The sequence below is a fragment of the Hemicordylus capensis genome, chromosome 2 (genome assembly GCF_027244095.1).
Source record: "Hemicordylus capensis ecotype Gifberg chromosome 2, rHemCap1.1.pri, whole genome shotgun sequence".
Taxonomy (NCBI): Eukaryota; Metazoa; Chordata; class Lepidosauria; order Squamata; family Cordylidae; genus Hemicordylus; species Hemicordylus capensis.
Genome location: NC_069658.1, coordinates 51689050 through 51715239, shown reverse-complemented (window position 1 = coordinate 51715239; position 26190 = coordinate 51689050). Strand labels below are relative to the sequence as shown.

The 26190-nt window shown below is 42.4% G+C and overlaps 1 protein-coding gene across 2 annotated transcripts in view; it reads left to right on the top strand.

Moving 5' to 3' along the window:
- The window catches only part of NAIP (NLR family apoptosis inhibitory protein), a 39927-nt gene extending 14628 nt beyond the window's left edge, over nt 1-25299 (top strand). The window contains exons 8-15 of one of the 2 annotated variants that reach the window (XM_053288577.1): nt 679-748; nt 1450-1507; nt 5235-7343; nt 9363-9533; nt 12700-12861; nt 18356-18442; nt 19208-19372; nt 24207-25299. In XM_053288577.1, coding sequence (XP_053144552.1) covers nt 679-748; nt 1450-1507; nt 5235-7343; nt 9363-9533; nt 12700-12861; nt 18356-18442; nt 19208-19372; nt 24207-24571 — 3187 coding nt within the window. In that variant the 3' untranslated portion in view covers nt 24572-25299. The remainder of the gene's footprint in view (nt 1-678; nt 749-1449; nt 1508-5234; nt 7344-9362; nt 9534-12699; nt 12862-18355; nt 18443-19207; nt 19373-24206) is intronic. The other variant, XM_053288578.1, reaches the window with a different exon arrangement.
- Nucleotides 25300-26190: the final 891 nt, after the last annotated feature.

Below are 26190 nucleotides of genomic sequence, written 5' to 3'. Positions count from 1 at the left end.
ATAAATGTTAAATAACACAGGTATTAAAAGTGAACTGCATGCCAACACTGTATTGCATGCCACAACCAACTGGCTTCTAAGTGCCATAGCAGTTGTGGAGATCCTGTAGAGAATATGAGGGGTGGAGTGGAGTCAGAAAGAAAAAGGAGGGGAAGGAGAAAATGGAGTTGGTCCTGCAATAAAGTTTTAGTTAAACTTTATTATTTAAATAAGATTATTTTGTACTTATGAGGGAAGCAGCTATAAACCCAGTTCCAACAAAAATCATTGCCCCTGCCCCCCAACAGATGCTGTTTGCCTTGAAAGGGAAGCTGCCAACACAAGACACAAAATTCACTTCCCTGTTCTTCTGTCTGCCCCTGTCTCCCCACAAATCAACATGGAGTGCCAGATTATGCACTTAACATATCATATAGTTTGGCCCAAAGAGCCATCCACTGGGTCTGACCTGCAAGGGAAAAAAGAACCAACTGATGGCAAACCCATTGATGCCTGCCAAATGCTACAGGCCATATGGTAGGATATTGTAGTCCAGTGCCATGCCATGTGAGCAGCATTTATATTGTTGTTGTTTGTTTTAAATATTTGTTTAGGGTGGCTTTCGGCCAAGGCTCCCCAAGCAGTTTATCAAAGGATTTAATACAATTAATATGTCTACTTTCCTGGAATTTATTACAGCTGTAAGCAATCAGATATGGGAAGGAATGTATCACTAGAACAACCTCTGAGGCAGTCACTGCATGACCAGGTAAATAATGTAGAGCTGGAGCATCTTACATTACTTTGCTCATGAGGCAAAATAACTTCCGTTTGAGGTGGGAGGAGAGAAACACCTTTGTATACCCCAGCAGATACCATTTTCCAGATTCTGCATTCCCAATCCTACAAAGAAGTGACCCTAATTCTGTGACCAAATTTTGTTTGTTTATTGATTGATTGTTGAATTTGTATATTCAACTCCCTATTCCCTGGTGGCGCAGTGGTAAAACTGCTGCCCTGTAACAAGAAGGTTACAAGTTCGATCCTGACCAGGGGCTCAAGGTTGACTCAGCCTTCCATCCTTCCGAGGTTGGTAAAATGAGTACCCAGAATGTTGGGGGCAATATGCTAAATCATTGTAAACCGCTTAGAGAGCTCCGGCTATAGAGCGGTATATAAATGTAAGTGCTATTGCTATTGCTATTGCTATATCACCTTTCATTAAAACAATCTCAAGGCGGTTCACACCAAAACATTAAACAGACTATAAAAATTACAGAAAGCAAAATTCATTAGGAAAATGATAGAATTGTGATAGTTGCCTCGTAAAGGAATCTGGAAGAGTAGTGACTAGCACAAATCAACTTCAGATGTCTCAGAAAATGGCACCCAAAGAAACAGATCTAATGAAAGATACTGCCTTTCCTATGTATTCATTATAATTAATTGACATGTCACTTGTTTTTCTAGCAAACTGACTGTAAAGACAATTTGGAACAGACAGAAGCTCTCTGTTCAGCAGTGACTAGTAAGTATTTTGCCAAACAGGCCTCACTGGAAAAATATACTTAAATCTTATTTCAAAGGTCAAATCCAGCTTTTCCCTGAACTGACTTTTAAAAGCCAATAGATGTAAAGCCTGGATTTGGCTAGATTAATATCTGTTGGAAATTCTCTGTGGTGAGAGAATCCATTTCTCATTATAGCAGAGTGCACAGAGGCACAACACAGTGGAAATTTAGTTAGGCATGCGTGTATGCTGAGAGTAAAGTAACTTGGAGCCAATTCATAGTTTCAAATCAATATATAAGGCATTTATTAAGGAACGCCATTCTAGATAGGAAAGTGAGGAGTTAGGATCTCTAATCTATCTATCTAGCTGGATGCAGATGAATTCTGCATCTTCTCTGCACACATGGTGCAGGGAGAGGAGCTTGCCATGTTGCAAGGTAGAAGGACAGGAAGAGAAGAGAGGGAGGAAATTAATCCCTAAGAGTACCAATCTACATTTCAAAAGGATAGTGTCAGAGCAGTAGAGAAGGGATGACCAATGTCTTGACCCTCTAGCCCTCTGACTTACTAGTCTGTCCTCCACTGTCTGAGACAAGAGACAGCGCAAAGTCCTTTAACTTCCAACAATATCTAGGTTTTACCAATGCAGGCAAAACCGAGATATTTCACGCAACAGATTTGAGCCAGATGTGCAAAATATCTGCTACACACAGTCTTGCATTGCACCCTAAACTGACTTAAATGTGTGTTCTGTAGAGATGAGCAAAACAAATCAGTTTCACATTTAATCGTTTCACAGATCTGGCTCTGCAGAGGAGGAGCCAAGAACAGAACCATGTTATGTTTATTTGATGTACTCTTTGAGAGTTAGATAATGTTATAAACCCAGAAAGAAGGATCCAAAATTATTGGCCGGGAAGCATGTGCTGAATAGGTAATAAGGTGTGAGACCAAATCCATGATGTGTGATTTTTTCCCCAAAGTTGTAGAAATGTGCGTTGTTCAGACTTTCATTTCACTGATGACCTCACTCTAAAGGCTCAATCAGCAACAGTAGTTTCCTGCATATTAATGTCAGTTTTGTGAATTTGACTAGCAATGTCTGAAAATGTCCAGGCCATTATGTTTCCCCCTCCCTTGTGTCCAAAACCAATATTTCGCACTTATGCCTCTTTCGAGTTCCCTTCCTGTCTATGCTCCTCTTACTCAGTGATGTGCTTATTTTACTGAGTTTTTTCTAATTTTATTATTTTTCTTCCTTTATTTCAACTAAGCAAACAAAAATGATGATGATCTGTATACATAATTATGTAATCAAATAATCATTTACATAGTATGTCTATAACCCCTGCTAGCAAAGAGTCACCTTTTAAAGTGGTGATTCTCTTTATTTAGCAGGGGGAGAGTAACTGGCCCTATCCACTCCCAGCACAGTAGCTCCAGTGACTGTTGCTGGTGTCTATCATATGTTTCTTTTTGGATTGTGAGCCCTTTGGGGACAGGGTTCCATCTTATTTATTATTTCTCTGTGTAAACCGCCCTGAGCCATTTTTGGAAGGGCGGTATAGAAATCATATTATTATTATTATTATTATTATTATTATTATTAATAATAATTGAAAAAGTTGTAGAAAATGAAGATGCAAAAATATTATGGGACTTCCGACTACAAACAGGTAAACATCTGCCACACAATACACCAGATATAACTGTAGTCGAGAAGAAAGAAAAACAAGTTAAAATAATCGACATAGCCATACCAGGGGATAGCAGAATAGAAGAGAAAGAAATAGAAAAAATAACAAAATACAAAGATCTACAAATTGAAATTGAAAGGTTGTGGCAGAAGAAGACCAAAATAATCCCAGTGGTAATTGGCACCCTAGGTGCAATTCCAAAAGACCTTGAAGAGCACCTCAACACCATAAGGGCCACAGAAATCACCATCAGCCAGTTACAAAAAGCAACATTACTGGGAACAGCCTATATTCTGCGACAATATCTATAATAATAACAGCAACAACACTGATAATAAAATCCAGCCATCCCAGGTCCTTGGGAAGGACTCGATGTCTTGATAAAACAAAGCAGTCAATAACAACAGTCTGACTGTGTAAATAATAATAATAATAATATTTGCGGAGGGAGAAAACCTTACATTTCTCATTAAACTGCAAGCAACTTATTAAATTAGACCAGATGGTTAGAAACTCCTCTTCTTTGCTATTAAGTTCAAATGTCATCAAGGTAAGTATCAGATATCCACAACTGAAGGTCAAGGGTGGCCTCCCATTGTTGAATAACAATCCTCTTTGCAACTCCCCATGCTAGAAGGATCCATAATTCTTAATTTAGGGATAAATTCCATACACTAGGAATGTACCCCAATAGCACATATAGATAACTGCAAAATCATATTAACAGTCTTATGCCTATCCAACCAAAATGAAGCAATAATAGGACAAAATGTATATATTCTGTATTCAAGTCCAAAATTGAAGACAAAATAAATGCTTGGAAAAGTGGAAGGTTAAGCTTACATTCTTTATAGGTAGTTGAAGTTGTTGAAGAAATAATTTAGATGCATCATTTCTCCATAATAATGCATTGATTATTTTATGCACCTGCTTAAAATATGATGGGTATAAAAACAAGCAAACTCCTTGGAATATATATAGGTCTTGATGTTAAATTCATATATATATATATATATATATATATATATATATATATATATATATATATAGTCCCAAAGACTTAAGGGAATGTTATTAAGTTAATTTGAAGTCTGAGTAGAGGAAAGTGTGCATTTATTTGTATTATTCCTTATCCAGCTGTAGATATATTCAAGATAGATTTGGACTACAGGCCAAACTACACAATACCTTAACAATGTGCTTGATCGTGACATGCCCTAATTTTCCTTGATAAACAGTAATTTCTGGGAGGGGAGCGGTTCTGATCATGACCACAGCATGGTGGTTTTAAGCCTTTGTCCGGTCACAGTCCTGCCCTGGATTACCCAGCGCATGATTCCTTTTTGCCCTGGAAGAGAGATTCCAGTTGTTGCCAATAGAAGACTCCAATTGAGGCCAATAAGCGTTTTCCTCATAAGGAAAATAGAAGCCATGGGGTATGTGTGTCCAATCTGGATTGTGACCATGGCATTGACAAAGGGTTAGCCTTCCACTGACCTGGATCTGGTCTGCCTGCAGCTGATATAAAGCACTAAGTGAACTGTTGCCTTAGTATGCAAGACTTAAAATGGGTGTACCAAACTCTACATCTATTAAGATATTGCAGCCCTATTCAGACATTACATTGCACATATACAGACATCTGTAACACCTACATGTTTTTGTGTGAATGGCTATACATGTGTTCATTTTAAAACCTGGGTACAACTTAACCCCCTCAAATTCAGGCAACAGACGGGTACTGCTGCACAATCACTGAATATAATCTGTGAATAACTGTATATGTGTACAGATATGTACATACATACACTACACATAGATTGTGCAGCGTATACAGGTGCAGTGTTCTGAACACAGATTCAGCATACTGTGTAAGAACATAACATAAGGACAGCCCTGATGGATCAAGCCCAAGGCCTATCTAGTCCAGAATGTGGCCCTATTCACCATCCTAGTAGCACAGTGCTAAGAGGGCTCCTGAAATGATGTCCACCTAGCAAGTCTGCATAGGGATCTGGCACTTATTTCTCCTTTCTGTTTCCACAGATGTGGCCTTTGATGAACACAAATGGCTTCGAGAACAGCTCTCAAGTGCATACAATGATATGAATTTCAGGAAAATGTTTTCTTTTGGGGAGTCTTCACATTTTGCTATTGATTTGAAATTGCTGCATGGAGACCTCTCCATTGTCTCCAAGGACATCAGTAACCAGCCGTTGCAGCAGCTCTTACTGCCCGAGGTCCTTGAAAGCTTTCATTCAGTCACAGTCCTAGAAGGGGAAGCTGGAAGCGGGAAGACGGCATTGCTCCGGAAGATAGCGATCCTGTGGGCATCTGGATGCTGTCCCATACTCAGCAGATTCAAGTTTGTTTTCTATCTCTCCTTGAGTTCTGCAGGACGGGACCAGAGCCTGGCGGGTATTATTGGCAACCAGCTGGTAAAGTGTAAAGGGCCATTTACAGAAGATTCTCTGAAGAATATATGCCAGCTTTTCAAAAACCAAGTCCTGTTCCTTTTGGATGACTATGACGAAGAAAATACAGTCCCCCAAGTGATCGGAGACCTGATTCAAAAGAACCATTTCAGCAAACACTGTCTGGTAATTGCAGTTCGCACCAACAGGATTAGTGGAATCCGCCATTATGCAAACATGATTCTCAGTATTGCGGAGTTTCCACTATCCAGCACCCTCTATCTGTTAAGGAAGCTGTTTTCACATAACATTGAGCTTGTAGAAAAGTTTTTCATTCAGATGGTACAAGAGGAAGCAATGCAGTCCATGTTCAAGACTCCCCTTTTTGTTGTGGCTCTTGGCACATATTGGGTTCAATATCCCAGTGGCAACATGTTCACAGATATGGTCATTTTAAAAGCCTACCTGCTGTACAGCTCATTGAAATATCCACGGGAGAGTGATCGTCTGAAAGCCATGGTGTCCGCCTGTGGTGAACTTGCCTTGCGAGGTCTCTTCAATTCCCACTTTGATTTCAATGACGAAGACCTTTGTGAATCTGGGGTTAACGGAGATGATGCTGTCTGGTTTGGCCTGCTGAGCAAGTTCACTGCCCAAAGGCTTCGACCACTCTACAAATTCTTCCACCTTTCCTTCCAAGAATTTCTTGCAGGTCTGAGACTGAGTGAGCTGCTGGGTTCAGATGTGCAAGAAGATGTGGAGAAAGGGCTACAGTACTTGCAGCAAATTGACACCTTTGTGAAAATCAGTGGCCGATACCAGTACATTTTGAGATATGCCTGCAGTGAAACTTTCAAAGCAGTGCCAAAAATAATTTCCCACCTACTCAATTTACTCAGTTGTGAAAGGTCATTTGAAAGCTCATCAGAAAATGATGTTTATCTACAGCAAACTCCAAAGCTTCAACTAATGCAGCTGCAGCTTTTCATTATTGCTGTTCGATTATGTCCAGAGTCACAACATTCAGAATGCATCAGAATTGTATTGGATCTTACGACAGAGCTGGCCTACCAAAGCAATATGGTTCCTGCGTGTGCCCCTCTGATCTTTCAGTTCCTTACTGGAAAAGAGTTTCCCTTAAGTCTGTTTGCTTCAGAAAGTGGGTTCATAACTCGTTTCTTTCTGGATTATCCAGAAAGTTTATTCTTACCAAGCAAATTCAAGGCATGTCTTACTGGAAAACAGGAAAACATTGATTTGTCTCTAGCTGAAAGTTGTTATGCCAAAATGGGGACTCCAGTTGTTAACCAGGAATATGCTCCTGCTTTTACACTCTTCAGTGATATGACACGGCAGTTAAAGGAAGATGAAGACCTTGTCAATAACTTTAGGATGCTTATCCCCAGACATGTTCCAGACTCCAAAATAGTTCCATTTCTTCATATCAAAGGCAATGAGAAGATCCCACATTTGAAATTTGAAGTCAGCAATATAAATTCACTCCAAGCTCCCGACCTTCAGAATGTAGTGAAACTCTTTTCAGTTTTTGATCATATCGAACTCAACCTGCGGAATTGCCATGGCCTGATTGAAAGTATCAAACCAGCTATAGAACAGAATGTGGAGTCATTCAAAATTTGCAGCATACATAATGGTGACTTGAATGTAGTAGAAGAAAACCTGCTTCTTTCAATGTCTTCACTGCAGTCTCTTGAAATTAAGGGGAAAACCTTGAGACCAGGTAGAGTTCCATCACCCTGAACTTGCTATTCTACTCTCTGTGTTTTCATCAGGGCAGTATGCTAAAGAAAAGAGTTATTTAAGGGTATATACAGTAAAAGCAAACAATGAAATGGCTACCATATTTTTATTGTAACCATAAAAATATTTTATTTATTTATTTATTTATTTATTTATTTTTACATTTATATACCGCCTTTCGTTAAAAAGATAACCCCAAGGCGGTTTACAAAAGTTAAAAACATACAATAAAAACACAATAAAAACATCATGTTAAAAGTACAAAAACATATAAAAACAGGCATAAAAACAATACAACAAAATACAACAAATAAAAACACAGAGAAGCCGCAGTAGAAAACAATCATGTAAAAGCCTGGGTAAAAAGCCAAGTCTTTAAAAGCTTTCTAAAAGCCGTGATGGAGTCCGAGGAACGAATGGCCACTGGGAGAGCATTCCAGAGTCTGGGGGCAGCAACAGAGAAGGCCCTGTCCCGAGTGCACGACAGCCGGGCCTCCCTCATTGTCGGCACCCGGAGCAGGCCCCCCTCAGATGTCCTCGTCAAGCGGGCAGCAACCCTTGGGAGCAGGCAGTCCCTCAAATACCCTGGGCCCAAACCGTTTAGGGCTTTAAAGGTCAAAACCAGCACCTTGAATTGGACCCGGAAACGAACCGGCAGCCAGTGCAGCTCTTTCAAAATGGGGGTGATATGTTCCCAACGGGCAGCTCTGGATAAAACCCTCGCTGCCACGTTTTGCACTAGCTGCAGTTTCCGGATATTCTTCAAGGGCAGCCCCTCGTAGAGCGCGTTACAGTAATCCAGCCGCGACGTGACTAAGGCGTGGGTAACCGTGGCCAGATCTGCCTTCTCGAGAAAGGGACGCAGCTGGCACACCAGCCGAAGCCGTGCAAAGGCACCCCTGGCCACCGCCTCTACCTGAGCCTCCAAAAGCAGAGCCGGGTCCAGTAGTACCCCCAAGCTGCGTACTTGCTCTGCGTACTTGGTAGCAGCTCTATGATTTAGTTTCATAGCCTACTCTTTTATTCTAAGCCCTCATTCTAGCTGAATTTGTGGTCTTTTAATTGGAGTAAATACATGTAGGGCCGGGCTGAGGCCCTTAATTATGACATGCTGAGGCCCTTAATTATGTTATCCTCAAAAGTGGGTTCATAACATCACAAAAAAGTAGTATTCTAATAAAAAACAATGGAAATAGAAATAGTAATAAAGCTTTATTTTTACTTGGCAAAGATGCAACAAAAACGAATATGTCAAAAACATTTATCTTGCAATAAGCCTATTTGCATTAGAAGTACCTTTAAATGAAAATACATGACGTGAAATTTAGTCTTTTTAAAGTTCAGAGGCCTGTTATAATGTGAGGCCCTAAATTGTAGCTTACTTCACTTGTGCCTAAATCTGGCACTGAATACATATTTCAATTGCTATATTTACAGCCCAATTCTATCTGTGCTTATCCAAAGAAAGTCCCAGAGTATTTACCCAAAGGAAGAAGATTGAGTGGAATTTATGCCCAGTTAAGAATAGATGGAATTACAGCCTTAAACTTGAGGTAGAATTGTTTTTGAGGCTTATGAAGTCAAAAATGAAGAAAGGTTTTTATTTAAGTAATACACTTTTGCTTTACATAACAGTATACATTTGTATTTGTTTTATAGCTCTTTATCTGTCATGGTTTCAACCAAAAACACTGTAGCTTGACAATGTGCCAGTCTTTTAGAGATCCTTCTCCCGCTCCCATGTTCTTTTGGAACATGTATATATTGTACTAGGTTTCTCTTGGATATATAGTTCAGCTGGCTCTAAATGTCTAGCCTTTTATGAATTATGCTCTGGTATTTGAAATGTAAGGGGTTGAGAAATCATGAACAATTAATATAGAAATATGATGAGAACTTTTAAGTGAAGGGCCATTAGCTAGAAAAGATATAGACTCTTCACTTACACTGGATCACAAAGAAGAGGGTTGATTCCCTGTTTGTCTTGCATGTCTTTCAGAAACTCTCCTTGTAAATTTGGATAAATATGCCTGCTTGAAGGAATTATCAGTGGATCTACCTGATAGTCAAAATATTTTTGATATAATCCCAGAAGGCTTCAAAAATCTTCAGAACATGGAGAAACTGTTAATTGACGATGTTCAGTTTGAAAGCAGTTCTTCCAGACTAGGTAAGATAGATATGTGTGTACGCACACACACACACACACACACACACCCTTTGTTAGGGATGTACACAAAACTGGTTTGTCCTGTTTGGTTCAAATCTGAACTGGATTTGGACTGGATAGGGCATGTTCAATTTTGCCCCTTCAAATGCCTCCCCCCGCCCCAGGCTTGGCTCAAATTTGAGCTGGTTTTGGCCCGGATCAAGTGTGGTGGTGGGGCATTTAAATACTGGAAAATAATGAATTACTCACTGCCAGTGGTGGCTGTGGAAGCTGCAGGGGGGTCTTGGTGGCTCCCCTCTCCTGCTGGCCTTACCCCGTCTCCCAGGGCCAGTTCGGCTTATTTTGGGGCCATTTCAGCCCTCTCTGTACATGGCAGCCATTTCTTTGGCTGTCGCACATGCACATGGACCATTTGCATGACAAGTGGTCCCCACCACCCTTGAACTGGGTGAAAACAGGCCCGAGAGGTTCGGTTTGACCTTGAACCGGTTTTGGTTCAAGGCTAAGCATCCGACCCTGCCTGGTTCGAGTGTGAACTGGTTCTACATCAAACCGGTTTGTACATCCCTACTTTGTGTATGTATTCAGCATATAGGATACAATCCTGAGAAATTTAAGTGTTTAATGCATGCTTAAGTCCCACTGATTTTAATAGGCTCTAAAACATCCTTAATTTTTTCAGGTTTACACCCTTGGCCACAACCCAGCCAAATGTACCTAAATTCAAGTGAAAGCAAAGGTAGCTAAATCCCAGTGAAAACAACTGGACGTAAGACAGTCATGACAAACATGTCCCACTGCATTTTATGGATTTAGTTGTGATGATCAAAGCTCCTGTCTTTAATCTGAATTCCCATGCAAACTGCCCCCTTGCAACCGCTTTTTGCTAGGGATGTGCACTAACTGAGATTTGTGCACTGGTTCGGTGCTGTGGGAAAAGGAGTGGAGAGTGGGAGTGGGCTCTTTAAAAAAGAGGAGAGCAGGTCCTTACCTGCTCTCTGCCACCACATGCAGCTTCCTGCCGTGACAGCAGCACCCCAAAGAACCTGAGCATGCCAGAGGAGATGGAGACTGAAGCTTCCCCTTGATAGATCTCTGTTCAAAACAATTCATGACTGAATTTTCACACAATCACTTTCTGAGGCTTCATTTAGAAAAAAAAGGTTACTGACACCTGTAATGTATCGTGTTTTACACAGTATTATTTGAGAGAGCATTAAGGTAATCCATTCTGCTTCACTTTACAATCCTGTTCTGCCACCACTATGTAGTTTAGATTTCCACTTTACTAGTGAGGCCAGGGAGCTGCCAGAAGTTGAAGAGCACAGGTTTCAGAACTGCAGAGGAGGTGCCCACCAATGGAGCCACCTGGAACTGCAGATGTTGCACCAGCAGATGTTACATCAGCAACTGCTAGGCACCAACTGAGCAGTTTTTATACCCTGCTTAGATATTCCACCCATTACTGAAGCATCAGCAGAGCACTGATGTGGAACATATATATTGGTTCTGGCATTCTCCTCCTGAGTTGGGCTCAGGAATGGGAGGCCTTGTGCTGCCAGATGCCTTTGGGTCTGGCCTTCTGCTTGGACTCACTGCTGCCTTTGCTTCTGGGGAGTATTTTGAAGGGTCTGGAAATGGAGATTGGAAACAGCCAGGGTGTGTCAAGTCCCCTGAATCTGCAGCCTCTCCAAATGGAGCACCCTCCTAAGCTGAGATTCTGGAGATGTTGCCCATGCCTGTCGACTTCCCCCAATCTCCATATGTGATAGGGCTGTGTTCTCTTCCTCCAATGAGGTCTTGTCCAGTTTTGGGCTGGCCCTCCAGGAAAGTGCCATATTTTTACATGTATATCCCACTCTTCCTCTATGGAGCCCTGAATGGTGTATATGGTTATGTACCTGGTGTACCATGGTTATGTTTATCCTCACAAAAACCCTGTGAAGTAGATTAGGCTGAGAGAGAAGTAACTGACCCAGAGTCTGACTCAAAGTGACTCCAGAGTGAGTTTCATGACTAAATAGGGATTTGAACTCGGATCTCCCCAGCCCTAGTCCAACATTCCACTCCACTCACATGATGTTTATGCATCCCTTTAATCTGTTACAACCATTAAAGTTCATTTGTGAGAATCAAGGAGTGATCAAGATAATTATTAGTTGTGCAATGATTTTTTTTTTAATGATTCTGTCCCTGCAGTTATTGGTCAGGTATGACCTCAGGCTTGCTGGTTGGAAAGATGAATCCTTCTGAGTTAGCTTCAGTAGAATTTGCTTGCTGGGTTGGAAGTTGGGAGAGAGGAGGCAGGCATAAAAAAAATTTCTTAAAGCTACATGCAGGCGTTCAATTTGTTACTTTAATCCAGGCATCCCAAAACTGCGGCCCTCCAGATGTTGCTGAACTACAACTCCCAACATCTCTAGCCAAAATTTATTGTGGCTGGGTGTGCTGGGAGTTGTAGTTCAGCAACATCTGGAGGGCCGCTGTTTGGGGATGCCTGCTTTAAATGTTGACATTAGTCTACTATGTTTGGCAATTAATTTGCTGTGATTCATGAAGCTAGGCTACTTTTCTGGACAGACAGGTGGGATACCAACAGAGGTCATAGAAAATCCTTTTAGAGATCTGGCTGTTACCTCTTGCTGCTGCTGCCCACTGAAGTAATCGTTGCACACAGTAGATCTTTCTCTGTACATTTAATCAAGGCAAATCCCTGAAGACAAATTCTGTTCAAATTCTGTTCAGAAGCTGAAGCCTCTGTATGTTTCATTTCTTCACTCACTATGTTCAGAGGAAGTGATGGGGCAATTCTCTGATTGCATTAAAAAGAAGGCCCTTCTCACTATCATGCCAATGACTGACACATACACATTCAAAGTTCGTGGAAATTTCAGTATTTGGTCAGAATACAATCTATAAAGCAGCTTATTGTTCAAAATGCATGCAAGCGAATCAGATTTATATAATTTGCTCTGTAAGCAAAATTAAGGTTTTAGTACAGAATCTAGATTTCTTTTCAGGAAAGGGATGCAGAATATTTATGGCCAGGCTTACACGACATGGACCCTTTCTTCACTTTCTTTGAAGTTAATTTCCAAGTGGTATCACTAAATTTTATATTATCTTAACTTTCTTTACATTACAAATAAACTTTTCCCCCTTACAGTTGAATGTATACGGAACTTTCCCAAGCTCTCCGTTTTTCATCTGAAACATTCAGACTTTTCTGATTTGGGGGCTCTCGTGGATGCAATGTCTTCCTGCAAGATCTTAACAGAAATACAGTTAACAGAATTGCCCTTTAGAGATACAGACCTGATCTCTCTTGGTAAGGACATTTTACTGAGTAACTGTTGCAAATTCAATCATAGTTATATTCTTATTAAATGTTTCCTGTCTGCATTAAATATGCTTTATAACAGGATAGTATGTTAAATCAGAATTGTAAGGTATACCACAGTAATAAGAAGTTTCTCTTGAAGTGAAACACCTCTAGATGTTTTACACATTTATTCTTCTTCTTTACTTACAATTGCACTTTAGAAAAGACCAGGATGTTAGGAGTTATAAGGCCATTCACACAACCATAAACTGGGTAGGAAACAAGTCTTACTCAGTTGTAGGAGATGGGTGCACTCCCATTTGTAATAATGTGTTAGAGAAAAACCAGTTAGGAGGCAGGAAGCTTGAATATTTGTCAAACCCCAGCGGGGTAGAATGAGTACACCCTAGCTAGATCCCACCCCCAGCTTCTGAACAAGAGTGGTGGAAAACTGTCCAACCCAAAAGGGGCTTGACAGATGATCAGGCTTCCTGCCTCTGACCTTTGTTTTTATCTCACACACAATCGCAAAACGAGTGCGTCCAGCCCCCTCAAATGGGTAGGACTCATCTCCTATCAGTTTATGCTTGTGTGAACCGCCTACTGTATATGCTTTGATTTTGCTGCAGGATTTTAGACTAGATCAGTGGCATAGGGAGGGCATAGGCGGCCCATGTTCATAAGGGCAGAGGCCTCTCCCCTGTGGCGGCGGCTGTAGAGCTGTGCTCTCTGTCTCTTACTGGTGGTGGTGGCAGCAGCGGGGACTTCTCCCCATGGCTCCCCCAAGTGAAGGAGGCCTCCATGCAGCATGCCACTGGGGATGAGCAGCTCGTGGGAACCTTGTGGGGGAACCTTGTGGCGCTGCTGGAAACTTCAGTGCTCCTGCCATTTACTTCAGGTCATGAGGGCTCCCTCTCTCTCTCTGCCTCCCCATGCCACACATATGGGGCAGCCCCAGTGCTGGCTAGCTAGTGGGGTGGGGGAAAGGAGTGAGGAAGCCCTGGAGGCAGGAGCCCATGGGTTCTTGGAACCCGTGGGCTCAATTATAGCCCCGCCCCTGGACTAGAAAATCTCCAGGCATACTCCGATCATTGGTGGTGGGAGAGCTCTGGCCTCACACTTATGATGTTCTTTATCAGACTCAAGATGATCTCAGACTGATAACACGGCATGTATATTAAACAATGAGCACTTCCAGTGACCATGATTTGGTGTCAAAAATTAGAAACCTAAAACAGACTTCTAAATAAGCAACTGATCATGCAAAATATGTGGAACTGCCATTAACATTAAGGGGATTTTCAGAGAGCTCATGTTCCTAATTTCCCTCCCAGAAATATTATTATTTATTATTTAAAATATTTATACCCCGCCCATCCAGTTCACTACTGCTCGGGGCGGCTCACAACAAGAAGATAGACACAAGATACAATAAAAGTAATAAAATTAACTAAATTAAACAAGAAAAAAGAAGAAGAAAAAAGTTGTCAGATTAAAAACCACAATCATTAGGTTCAAATTAAAACTGAAAATTATAAAAAGCTAAAGAACCTACCAGATATAACAAAATAATAATGGAGCATTAAAAAGCCTCCTTAAAAAGGTGCATTTTAAGATGTTTTTTAAAAAACACTGAGGGAGGGAGCATGGCAAAGCTCTTTAGGGAGGGTGTTCCAAAGCCGAGGGGCCACAACCGAAAAGGCCCTGTCTCTAGTCTCCAGCTTTCTTTGGATTTTGTTTTGGACTTGAGACTCCACAGAAACAAAGTGGATGACTATGAGGAGGAGACAGAGCAGGGAAAAAACCACTTGGATCCAGCCTAGCATGTAGTTCTGTCTTGGAGGACTCCCCCCCACCCGATCTCATGTGCTTCACATACTGAAGATTAGTATGTGATTTCCAAACTGGGGCAAGTTATGGGGGGATATGTTGTTCCCAGTAATATCTGTTCTCCCACTGCCATACGCAAAGGGTGGCTTGGGATAGGCAGGCAAGCAGGGGCAGAGGAAGCAGAGGGGAGTTCTTCTTCAAAGGCCCCCTAATTTGCACATTGCACTTTCAGGCGTCCATCTAAACAAACATGTAAAATGTGTGAATGCGGCAAACATGAAGCATGTGTGTCAAAAGGGTACATTTTGACACATATGGACGCTGGAGGACGAGTCATGCCGAATCCGATCGAACACGGGCTAGAGCCCATTTTAGGGACTACTCCGTGGCAGTGGGGGCGGCAAAGAAATCTTTTTTCTCCGCCTGCATTACATCTGCTCAGTGCAGACAAACAGAGCTGTTTTGTATGGCAAAAACATTGCTCCACACATCCCCCCAGGTAATGGGGGAGGAATCATCTACAGCCCATTGTGATCAGTTTGCTTGCCACTTTGCAGATAAAGTAGCTCGCATCCGTGTTGACCTGGACTCCAGAGTTTTGGCAGTTCTGGCAGACATGCCTTTGGTCCCATCTGGTCCCATTGTGTTGGATTCTTTTCAGTTGGTGCAGCCTGAGGATGTGGACAAGATCCTATGCTCTTGACCCTTGCCCTTCATGGCTAATAAAAGCTGCCAGGGAGGGTTCAGGCAGATGGCTGGAGGTGATCATTAATGCTTCATTAAGGGAGGGCAGGATGCCATCGTCCCTCAAGGAGGCGGTGGTAAGACCACTATTTAAAAAGCCCTCCCTTGATCCCTCCAACCTGGACAACTATAGACCTGTATCTAACCTGCCCTTTTTGGGTAAGGTGATAGAGCGTGTGATGGCGTCCCAGACGCAGAGGGTCTTGGATGATACAGATTATCTGGACCCTTTCCAATCTGGCTTCTGCCCTGGATATGTGACTGAAACTGCCCTGGTCTCTCTAGTGGATGACCTTTGCCGAGAGCTAGACAGGGGGAGTGCATCCCTGTTGGTTCTGCTGGACCTCTAGGCAGCATTCGATACCATCAACCATGGTATCCTTCTGGACCGCCTCTTGAGTATGGGAATTGGAGGTACTGTGTTGGAGTGGCTCCGTTCCTTTCTTGGGGGGAGGGTCCAGAAGGTGGTGCTGGGGGACTACTGCTCAGCCCCATGGCCATTGGCCTGTGGAGTCCCGCAGGGTTCGATTTTGTCCCCCATGCTGTTTAACATCTACATGAAGCCACTGGGAGAGGTCATCTGGAGACTTGGACTGAGTTGTCAGCAATATGCAGATGACACTCAGCTCTATTTCTCCTTGTCACCTGATCCTAAGGAGGAGGTGGCTGTCCTGAATCGGGGATTGGAGGTCATGATGGGCTGGATGTGGGCTAATAAACTGAGACTGAATCCAGACAAGACGGAGGTACTGTTGGTCAGTAGGAGAGCCAATCGGGATGAGGAGATTTTACTGGTTCTGGATGGGGTTACACTCCCCTTGAAGGAGCAAGTACGCACCTTGGGGGTACTACTGGACCCGGCTCTGCTTTTGGAAGCTCAGGTGGAGGCAGTGGCCAGGGGTGCCTTTGCACTGCTTTGGCTAGTGTGCCAGCTGCGTCCCTTTCCGAGAAGGCAGATCTGGCCACAGTTACCCATGCCTTAGTCACGTCACGGCTGGATTACTGCAATGCTCTCTTTGTGGGGCTGCCCTTGAAGAATATCCGGAAACTGCAGCTTGTACAAAATGCGGCAGCGAGGGTTCTGTCTGGAGCTGCCCGGTGTGATCACATCACACCTATTTTGAAAGAGCTGCACTGGTTACCAGTGTGTTTCCGGGTCCAATTCAAGGTTCTGGTTTTGACCCTTAAAGCCCTTAACAGTTTGGGCCCGGGATACCTGAGGGACCACCTGCTCCCAAGGGTTGCTGCCCACTTGACGAGATCATCTGAGGGGGCTCTGCTCCAGGTGCCGACAATGAGGAAGGCTTGGTTGTTGTGCACGCAGGACATGGCCTTCTTTCTTGCTGCCCCCAGGCTTTGGAATGCTCTCCCAGTGGCCATTCGCTCCTCGGATTCCATCACAGTTTTTAGAAAGCTGGTTAAATCTTGGCTTTTTATCCAGGCCTTTACATGATTGTTTTATTGCTGCTTCTGTGTGTTTTTATCCATGTATAGTTTTATGTGTTTGTATATTATATTTTTTAATATCAGATTTGTTTTTATACTTTTAGTTAAATACTTTTAACTCATTTTTATTATATGTTTTTTAACTTTTGCAAACCACCTTGGGATTGTTTTTAATGAAAGGCAGTATATAAATCTAACAATAAAATAAATTCATTCATTCATTCATTCATTCATTCATCCCGGAGCTGAGCCTGGCTGCCTAGAGATTGCCACATGTTGCATGCAAGAATGCAGAGTGCTTTTTCCTCTGTGATGAACAAAGTGGGGTCTTGGGTATCTCCCCCAAAGAGCAGAGCTTGTGAGTTCCTGATGAATTTGGAGCACACAGTATATGGAGCACAAGTCTCTCTTTGGTATGTTACCCCGTACGGCGTAGGCACAGATATAGCTGTTGCTGCTAATCTGCAACCCCAGCCCCTCTGTGCGAGAGTCCCGGTTGCCAGTGTGGTCGTTTTCTTGGCTTTATGCTCCTCAATGCATTTGACTCTTGTATTTGGTAGGGGCCATACACAAAGGGTAGCTTGGGATAGGCAGGCTGAGGGGGCAGCAGTTGAGGCGGCTGAGGCCCGGGCAAAGAGGAAGATGCTGCAGCAGGAGGAGGCAGTGATGTCTGGATGAGCAAGGGAGGCTGATAATCTTCCAAGCTGCCACCACCTCCAAAGCTGCTTCCTTCCAGAGCTGGCACCCCAAGCACCCTCCTTCCTCCCTCCCCTCCCGAGATGTGACACTCAAGCCCTGGCCATTCACTTTCTTCTTCTCCCAGTCGAACTCCCTCCCCACTTGCAATGCGGAGGGAGGGAACTAATAACTCTTGCTGTTGCTGCTGTTGCTGCTGTTGCCACCGCCCCCCCCGACTAAACCAGAATGTTTCCTACAGCCCATACCGAAAGCCGAATTATTGGCACTGGCCCCTCGGCACATTACAGATAAACTTTTGGGGCATAACAGAAGCCTTGGACCCACCCACCCCCAAGCTGCTGGAAATAGAGGATTTTTAAAAGCCAGACATAATTCAGGCTAAGCCAGAATGTGCATCCATGATTTGGGGGGAAATACAGTCTGTACTGGTCCCTGATAGCCCGCATGTAGTTCAGGGTAAATGCAGCTAATATTTGGAATGGCACACTCCATTTTGGAGGAGATTCAAACTAAAAGCCCTGACTATAAAGCCTCCAGGGGGAGAGCAACTGGCCCTATCCATCCCCAGCAAAGCATCCCTCCAGTGGCTGTTGCTGGAGTCCACCTTATGTTTCTTTTTTGGATTGTGAACCCTTGAGGGACAGGAAGCCTGCCTGCCTGCCTGCCTGCCTTCCTTAACCACTTTGGGAACTTTTGTTGAAAAGTGGCATATACAGTAAGTATTTGTCATAGTATTTGTATTCTCTTCTTTAAAGCTTATTTATATTTATCTCTTTTGTAGCTGCTGCTTTGCCAAATTTTACAGGGCTAAAGGTACTGAATCTCACACGGCTAAAGTTCACTGACAAGGAAGCCTGCACATCACTGAGTATGTTTTACCTTTCCATTCTCTAAAAATTTCATCTAAAGTAATTGGCGCACTGTATGTGCAATCTATTAACAGGATCAGTGTCCAGTTATCCAAGAACAGAACTGCTTGTTCTTATACCATCAGAGTTATACGACTAGTGTCTCTTGAGATTTTAATGTTAATCTGACTGTGTATCATGTATTATGGTCTTTTGGGGTATCCATTTGATGGCATCCTAATAACCTAGAAAGTAAGACCTGTAATAAGTGCATTTAAATACCAGTTCACGAGTTGGTTGTACAGCAAATGAGTGCCAAGGTATAACTGAGTGATATGCACTGTGCCAGAGTTCAATCACATGTTTGATGTGCAGTTAGTTGACCCATATTATCAGCATTGTGGCCAGGCTTTATCCTTTCCCCTTTCACTCTTTGTAAATCCCCTCAGTCCCCTCTCACTTTTCTCCTCAAACCTCCATGCTGATTCCTTTAAAATAATTTTTTAAAATCTCCATGGACAGGAGTTACATTTGTAAGACTGTTGTTGCTGTTGTTTTTAATTACAGGTTGGCTAGAAATGTAGTGCACTGATTTTAGCACTTGTGATTTTTCAGCTATTTTAATGAGTGTGTATAGGACATTTTAAATGCAACTTTTAATTATCTATCCTACGCTTTCAGGAATCAGGATGAGCTAGGCTTTTATATTTAAGTCTATATTATGAACAATAAATTAATGATAAAATTAAATAGATTTATGTAATCCTCTTGTTTTTGTTTTGCAGCAAAAGCATTGAGTCATCTTGTGCATTTGGAGGAGCTTGTTCTACCTATTGGAGAAGGAATACGTTATGCAGCTAAACGGATTGTTCAGCAATGCATTCATTTTCCAAATCTCCGACAGTTGGAGTTTAATGAGTGTTTGAGCAGTGAAGGCTTGTTGGAGATACGTGAGTTAATTTTTAAATCCTGAGATCACCTTCCCTCAACCCTTAGGTCAGGCCTGTACAACATAAGGCCCGGAAGCCAAATCTGGCCTGCAGAGACCTTTGTGTTGGCCCACATGTAGGAATATTGTACAGCAACAGCGGGAGCCATGAAGAGTTCTTAGCCTGTCCTCCTCACAAGCAGCAGTGCTCAATGCAGCTGGCCCCTTAAGAAGAGATGCCACCTGTCCACTTTGCTATCTCCCTGGGCTGAAGGCTACTGACACCATGCCTCATCCCTCTTTCTCTTCCCCTTACCACCAGAGGGCATCTGCTCTCAAGTGGCCCTCTGCCCTTGTTGGCCTCTCTGTGCTCTGCCCACTTGCTGCTGCTGTGACTGTAGCAGTGACTTTCTCACCCACCCCTCTCTGTCACTCACTACCACAATTTTCCTCCAGGAACACATTTGTACAGCTTAATTTTAATTCAGGCCACCCACAAAGGCCTTTTCTGTGGGATGCTTGAATAGAAGAGATGATGCCAGAAAGATGCACTGCTGTGGAGGCAGCAATGGTATCAGCAACAGAGCAGAGTTTATCAAGGCCTTTGTTTGAGGCCGGAATGCACTCCAGGTACCCCACTGGGTCTATTTTCTAACCACTATCCTTGGTTAAAATTGTGGGTCCCTTGACAGGGGGAAAAGATCCACCAGTAACGAATAACTGCGTTCATTAATATTTTAAATAATTAATTTTAATGTAAGAGGCTTAAAATTGACCTCAGCCTCTGAACATCAAGTCATGGTTGGTTCTGACCCACTGGGGCGTTTCAGGTGTGCACTCTTGCCTTAGGTGCTAGTCACTGCTGTCTCCGGTACATGAGAAAACTTTCCAAAATCCAGCAACTATCTATTAAATATTTTGAAGAGTTTGTGGGTTTGTTTGTGTAACCGGAAGTCATACTTTCTGATTACCTACAGATGCTAAATTTTGCATACACAGTCCTGCCACTAAAATTAGCTAAATGAACTACTTTTTACACCCGAATATGCTGGGAGAAATGTTTAATTTTTGGGGTATTTTTAAAAAGAAATGCTGAATATAATCATCAGCTTTTATCTTTAATTGCTCTAAACAGATGTTTAACACTCATTGATCAGATCAGTCATTCAAAAATGACATAATGCCCCAAAGAAGTCAAAGACCTTTTTCAGATTCAAATTTACTGTGATTAAAATTTACCATATATGGTAATTTTTCACTAAAATGAATAATGTTTGACGCTGACATGGTACACATTTCAGACTATTATATATTTTGAAGAATGTCTTTTGTACGAACAAATCCACAAAGTCACACTTCTCAATTACCTATAGATACCAAATTTTGCATAAACAATCCTGCCACTTAAACACAGCTGAATGCACTACTTTTTACACTGGAATATGCTGGGGGAAAGCTGTAAATACGTTTTAAAAATGTGAAATTACTTTGCTGGTCAACAACAAACCCCACCTACTAGTGTCTTATATCTGGCCTGACCCTGTCATTTCGCCATAATAAATAACATTCTGGTGTATTAGCTCAGATGAAGTTGTATAATGGTTAATCCCATAAAATTGTTAGGTTACTCTTAAGTAGCTATGGAAGTTGGCTTTACGTCTGCTTTGGCACATGAGAAGGACTTTAAGGATCAGATCCTTGGAGAATTTTAAACTTTTTTATTTCACTTCCGTAACGAATGTTCAGGAAAAAAAAATCTTTAACAGTTCAGTTATTTCCCCACTGTCTTTCTTTGCAAAATGGTTTAACTATTCCATTTTTAGTTATCTTGAATGTATTTGTCCATAATCTAGTTATAGTTAATCAAAGATGCCTCACTGTCTAGCCATCACAATATTATTTGGACCGCACTGGTGGCATGTGTATAAAACGACTACTAAAGTGCTAACCTTGATCAGGGCATTGCAAATTAAGAATATAAGAAGAGCCCTGGTTGATCAGCTCAAAAGCCTACCTTCTCCAAAATCCTGTTTCCTACAGTGGCCAACCCAGGGGTGGCCCAAGATATTTGGTCAAATCCTTTGAAAGGGTCACTTTCGGAGTGACCTAGTCTGATCCTTGCAAACCCTGAAACATTTTTACAGGGAGCAGGGATTGAGGAGAGGAGGCTGCTTGCTTGGACTTTTGCTTACAAATGCCACAAATCAGTCTTTTCTGTTTTTCATATTCACAGGAACTAAACAGGAACTCACATTTTCCTCAAAGAAACACTGACAGGCAAGAGAGGCACCCATACTGCTGCAAGGCTTTCTAAAGCACATCAGCCAGCACTGCTGCAGAGGCAGGCTGCTTTGTGCCTATTAAGCACAGTTGCAACATTACTTCCATTATAATTGCATAGTGTCCCAACAGTGATTGCACAATTCCCAGTATTACGCAATGCTGACGTGCTTTGGAGAGCCTTGCAACATTGCAGGCACCTCTCTTACCCATCAGTGTTTCTCTGTGGAGTATGTGAGCCGGTGCCTGGTACCTTTTGTTAAGAGGATGAGTTCCACACTAATTGTGGAACTCATCTAACTAGTCAGATTTCATCATCTGACATGATGATGTCTCCTCTAACTACAGGTGAAACTCGGAAAATTAGAATATCGTGTAAAAGTCCATTAATTTCAGTAATGCAAATTAAAAGGTGAAACTGATATATGAGACAGACGCATTACATGCAAAGCGAGATAAGTCAAGCCTTAATTTGTTATAATTATGATGATCATGGCGTACAGCTCATGAAAACCCCAAATCCACAATCTCAGAAAATTAGAATATTACATGGAACCAGGAAGACAAGGATTGAAGAATAGAACAATATCGGACCTCTGAAAAGTATAAGCATGCATATGTATTCAGTACTTGGTTTGGGCCCCTTTTGCAGCAATTACTGCCTCAATGCGGCGTGGCATGGATGCTATCAGCCTGTGGCACTGATGAGGTGTTATGGAAGACCAGGATGCTTCATTAGCGGCCTTCAGCAATTCTGCATTGTTTGGTCTCATGTCTCTCATCCTTCTCTTGGCAATGCCCCATAGATTCTCTATGGGGTCAGGTCAGGCGAGTTTGCTGGCCAATCAAGCACAGTACACTGTATACTTTTCAGAGGTCCGATATTCTATTCTTCAATCCTTGTCTTCTTGGTTCCATGTAATATTCTAATTTTCTGGGATTGTGGATTTGGGGTTTTCATGGGCTGTACGCCATGATCATCACAATTATAACAAATTAAGGCTTGACTTATCTCGCTTTGCATGTAATGCGTCTGTCTCATATATCAGTTTCACCTTTTAATTTGCATTACTGAAATTAATGGACTTTTGCACGATATTCTAATTTTCCGAGTTTCACCTGTAGTTGGACATCTAACTAGTTCAGATGTCACACAGAACCATGATTAAAGCTCAGATTGCGCCATGTCCATGAGCTTTGGAAATGCACACTCCCCATCTTCTGCCTGTGCAAGCCTTTAAAAGAGTCTGCTTCTGATTTTGGTTAGAAATAAACTAAGATCAGTCATGACACCCAAATTGACCAGTCTTGGTTTAGTGTAACCAACTTCCCTAAAGTTGGTGTAGGGAAAGTTATATCTGACATAAACTGAGGTATGAGACAAGGTTTGAAGTGCATATAATATCTTAGTTTATTTTAGGGAAGTTGGTCAGAAGAAACCAAGATCAGTTCAAATGTTTGTTTCAAACCTAAACAAACCTTGGTTTGTTTTGAAGCTAAATTGGAAGTACAATTCCTTGGACGCTCATGAAGACAGGGGAGGGGGGATGTGCACTCCTGAGGTTCAGGAATGTCAAGCAGAATTAAGCATTTAACTGTGGTTCTATGTGATGTCTGAACCAGGTCATTAGGTACAGAAGTTGCACAAGAAACATCCTATTCTTTCAAGTCATGTGAAGACATTTCAGTAAGAGAAGGAGGAGGAGTGGATTAGGGGCTAGATTTAGCTCTGCCCCCGACAAGTTTTTGATGCCTTCTCTGCTATCCATTTGTTTCATGCAGTGTATACCCTTCACGATTCAGCATACAGAAATAGCCCCTGAGTGATAGAGTCTGGAATTCAGTGATGGAAACCACACTTGCAATACCACATCCCTGCGTAGTTCCAAGCATTGATGTATGGGCAATGCATGCTTCCACACATTCATTTCACCTTTGCTGAATCAAAGTGGATAGAAACACTATGGGAAAGCATGGTGTGAGATCTGCTAACAATCACATGAGCAAACTAGGGGTACATATTATGTTACTCTTAAATACTCCTGCTCTGTCCTCTCTTTTAACTCCTCTCTGAGGATCCATACAGAGAAAATGGATCTATGTGGTGACTGGCAGTAATGCCAAGCTTTCAGTGAATTCTTAATGGGCTGTAGATGTCATAAGGAGAATCGGACTGCTTACATGCTGCTATAAACTCACCCTAACCCTGCATGTAAACTACTCAGCACAAGCTGGAAATTGCCACGTGCGTCTATTTTTAAGAACTGCCATATGCTCCCAGTTCATATGCATCAGTGAGAGCAAAAGTTAAAGAATCTGTCAAATTGAAGTGACCATTCATGGGAACTTGACCTTAGAGGAGTTATTCCAAATTTACAATAGCATAATATTTGACCACCTGTGTTTGAGGAGTGCACATATACCTGAGGTAACATACAAATATCTGTAATTATACGACAGCAGCTCATGCTACTTTTACAAGCTGTGTGTGTGTGTGTGTTGTTAATGTAGGTTATCTTAACCCACAATAAAGCTTATTAAATAATGCATATCTATATTGTATTTTGGTTTTCTAGCAAAGGTAGCAGCTGATGGAGGTTTTCAAAAGCTTGAAGTCCTGCGTCTCAAAGTAAATCACAGCATTACAGAAGAAGCTTGGAGGAATTTTTTCCAAACTTTGTCCATTATGCCAAAGTTATACATGATGGACTTTGATCGCCTCTTTGAGCATCAGATCAAATGCCAGGCAGCAACGGTGAAGTCCTTTGCTCAGTGTGTCTCCAGGCTGCCCAGCCTCACGACAATTAACATGTTAGGATGGCTGTTTGATAAGGAGGACCTCAAAATGTTTGATGTCATGAAAGAACAACATCCTCAGTCAAAAAGTTTAAGTTTATTTTGGAGATGGGTGTTACCAGTTTCCCCAGTTATACAAGAATAGAGAAACAGAAATGGATTTAATGGTGTAAATGTTGGCTAATTAATTTGGTAACAAAAATTAAATGGTTGATAGTTATGTAAATAGCCTGGTGCTTTTGTAATTCCTGCACTAGGTTGCTATAGCTCTCTAGGATTGAGTTAGGGGATTCTGCTGAGAGCAGGGAAAAGCAGATACACTGAAAGTGTTCTGAGGCAAGTTGTTCTGTTACTGCTTTGTCCAATTGGGATCTCCTTAAGCAGAAGAGACAATACAAACAATTACTCAAACATAAGAAAAGAGATACTCTGAAAGCCACCCGGTCATATCTCATCCAAAGCAGACAGAATCAGTGACTTGGCCCTATTTTTGGTGTATTACGAAAAGTAATGGCCTGGAGCATTTCCAGACAGCAGGCTTTACTGTGGGTTTATGGCAATTTTGAATTTGCCCACCAAAAATGATGCAAAAAGGTGATTTTTTTAAAACCCCGGACATAAATCGTGCTATGTTCTAACGCACAATGAAAAACCCGAATTGTGTCTGGAGTGCTCCCCAGAGTGAGGGCATTTCAGTGTAAATCTGGCCGATGTGTGAACACACACTGTTCTGGAGGAGAAGCGAGCTGGAAATGCTGGAAATGCTCCTGATGCACTTGGATAGATTTACTGTTTTTAATGTCATCGTTGTTAACTTTATAATTTCCTTACGTTCCTTCTATCTTATGCTGGTCAACGACTGAAATAAAGGTATTGAAATAGAAATATGTGTAGGTTTAATCTGTATATAGTGTTATTTCACTGGTCGGAAGTAGTAATGTGAACATGAAAAAATAAATGCATATCTCATTGTACAAGTAGGTGGAAATATTAACTGATTAAAGCTGTCATTGCTTCTACCTGTAGATCTCAGAACCTGAGGCCCTGATAGACATATGGGCATATGAACCTTCTGACATATTTCCAGGTGTGCAGATATCTTTCTGGGGAATGGGGTGTCAAAAATTGCTGCTTCCCCACTACACATGTGCAGTTAGCTGAGAAGTTCTGTTAGGCTGCTCTCTTGCTGCTAGGGATGTGTACCGAGTTGCTACGGTGCACATCCAAGGGCGGTGAGGGGTTCCCTCAAGGAGAGGTGGGCAGGTCCTACCTGCCTATCCTCCAAGCCCCTGCCGGCCTGCCACGGCACTGTTGAAGCAGCTTGTGCTGCTTGCCCCTTTAAAATGCTGTGCCGTGGCAATGGGATGCGTCCCCTGGCATCCCTTGTGTGGTGTCGGCATGTAAATGGCATCGGCGCATGCGTCGACACCATTTGCAGGGCCAGCAACAGCATGCTGGCCCTGCAAATGGCATCAACACATGTGCCGGTGCCATTTACATGCCGACGTCTCATGAAGGATGCTGGGGGATACATCCCACAGCATCCCTGAGAGTTGCACAGCATTTTAAAGGGGCAGGCGACACAAGCTGCCACTTGCACAGAAGTATTTCTGCTTCAACAGCATCTCTGCGGGCCGGAGGGGGCTTGGAGGATGGGCAGGTGGGACCTGCCCTGCCTCCCCTTAAGGGAACCGCTTCCCAAAACGTTTCAGCAACAGGGAGCCAAAGCGTTTCAGCACCTCTCCGAAGAGGTGCCGAAATGCT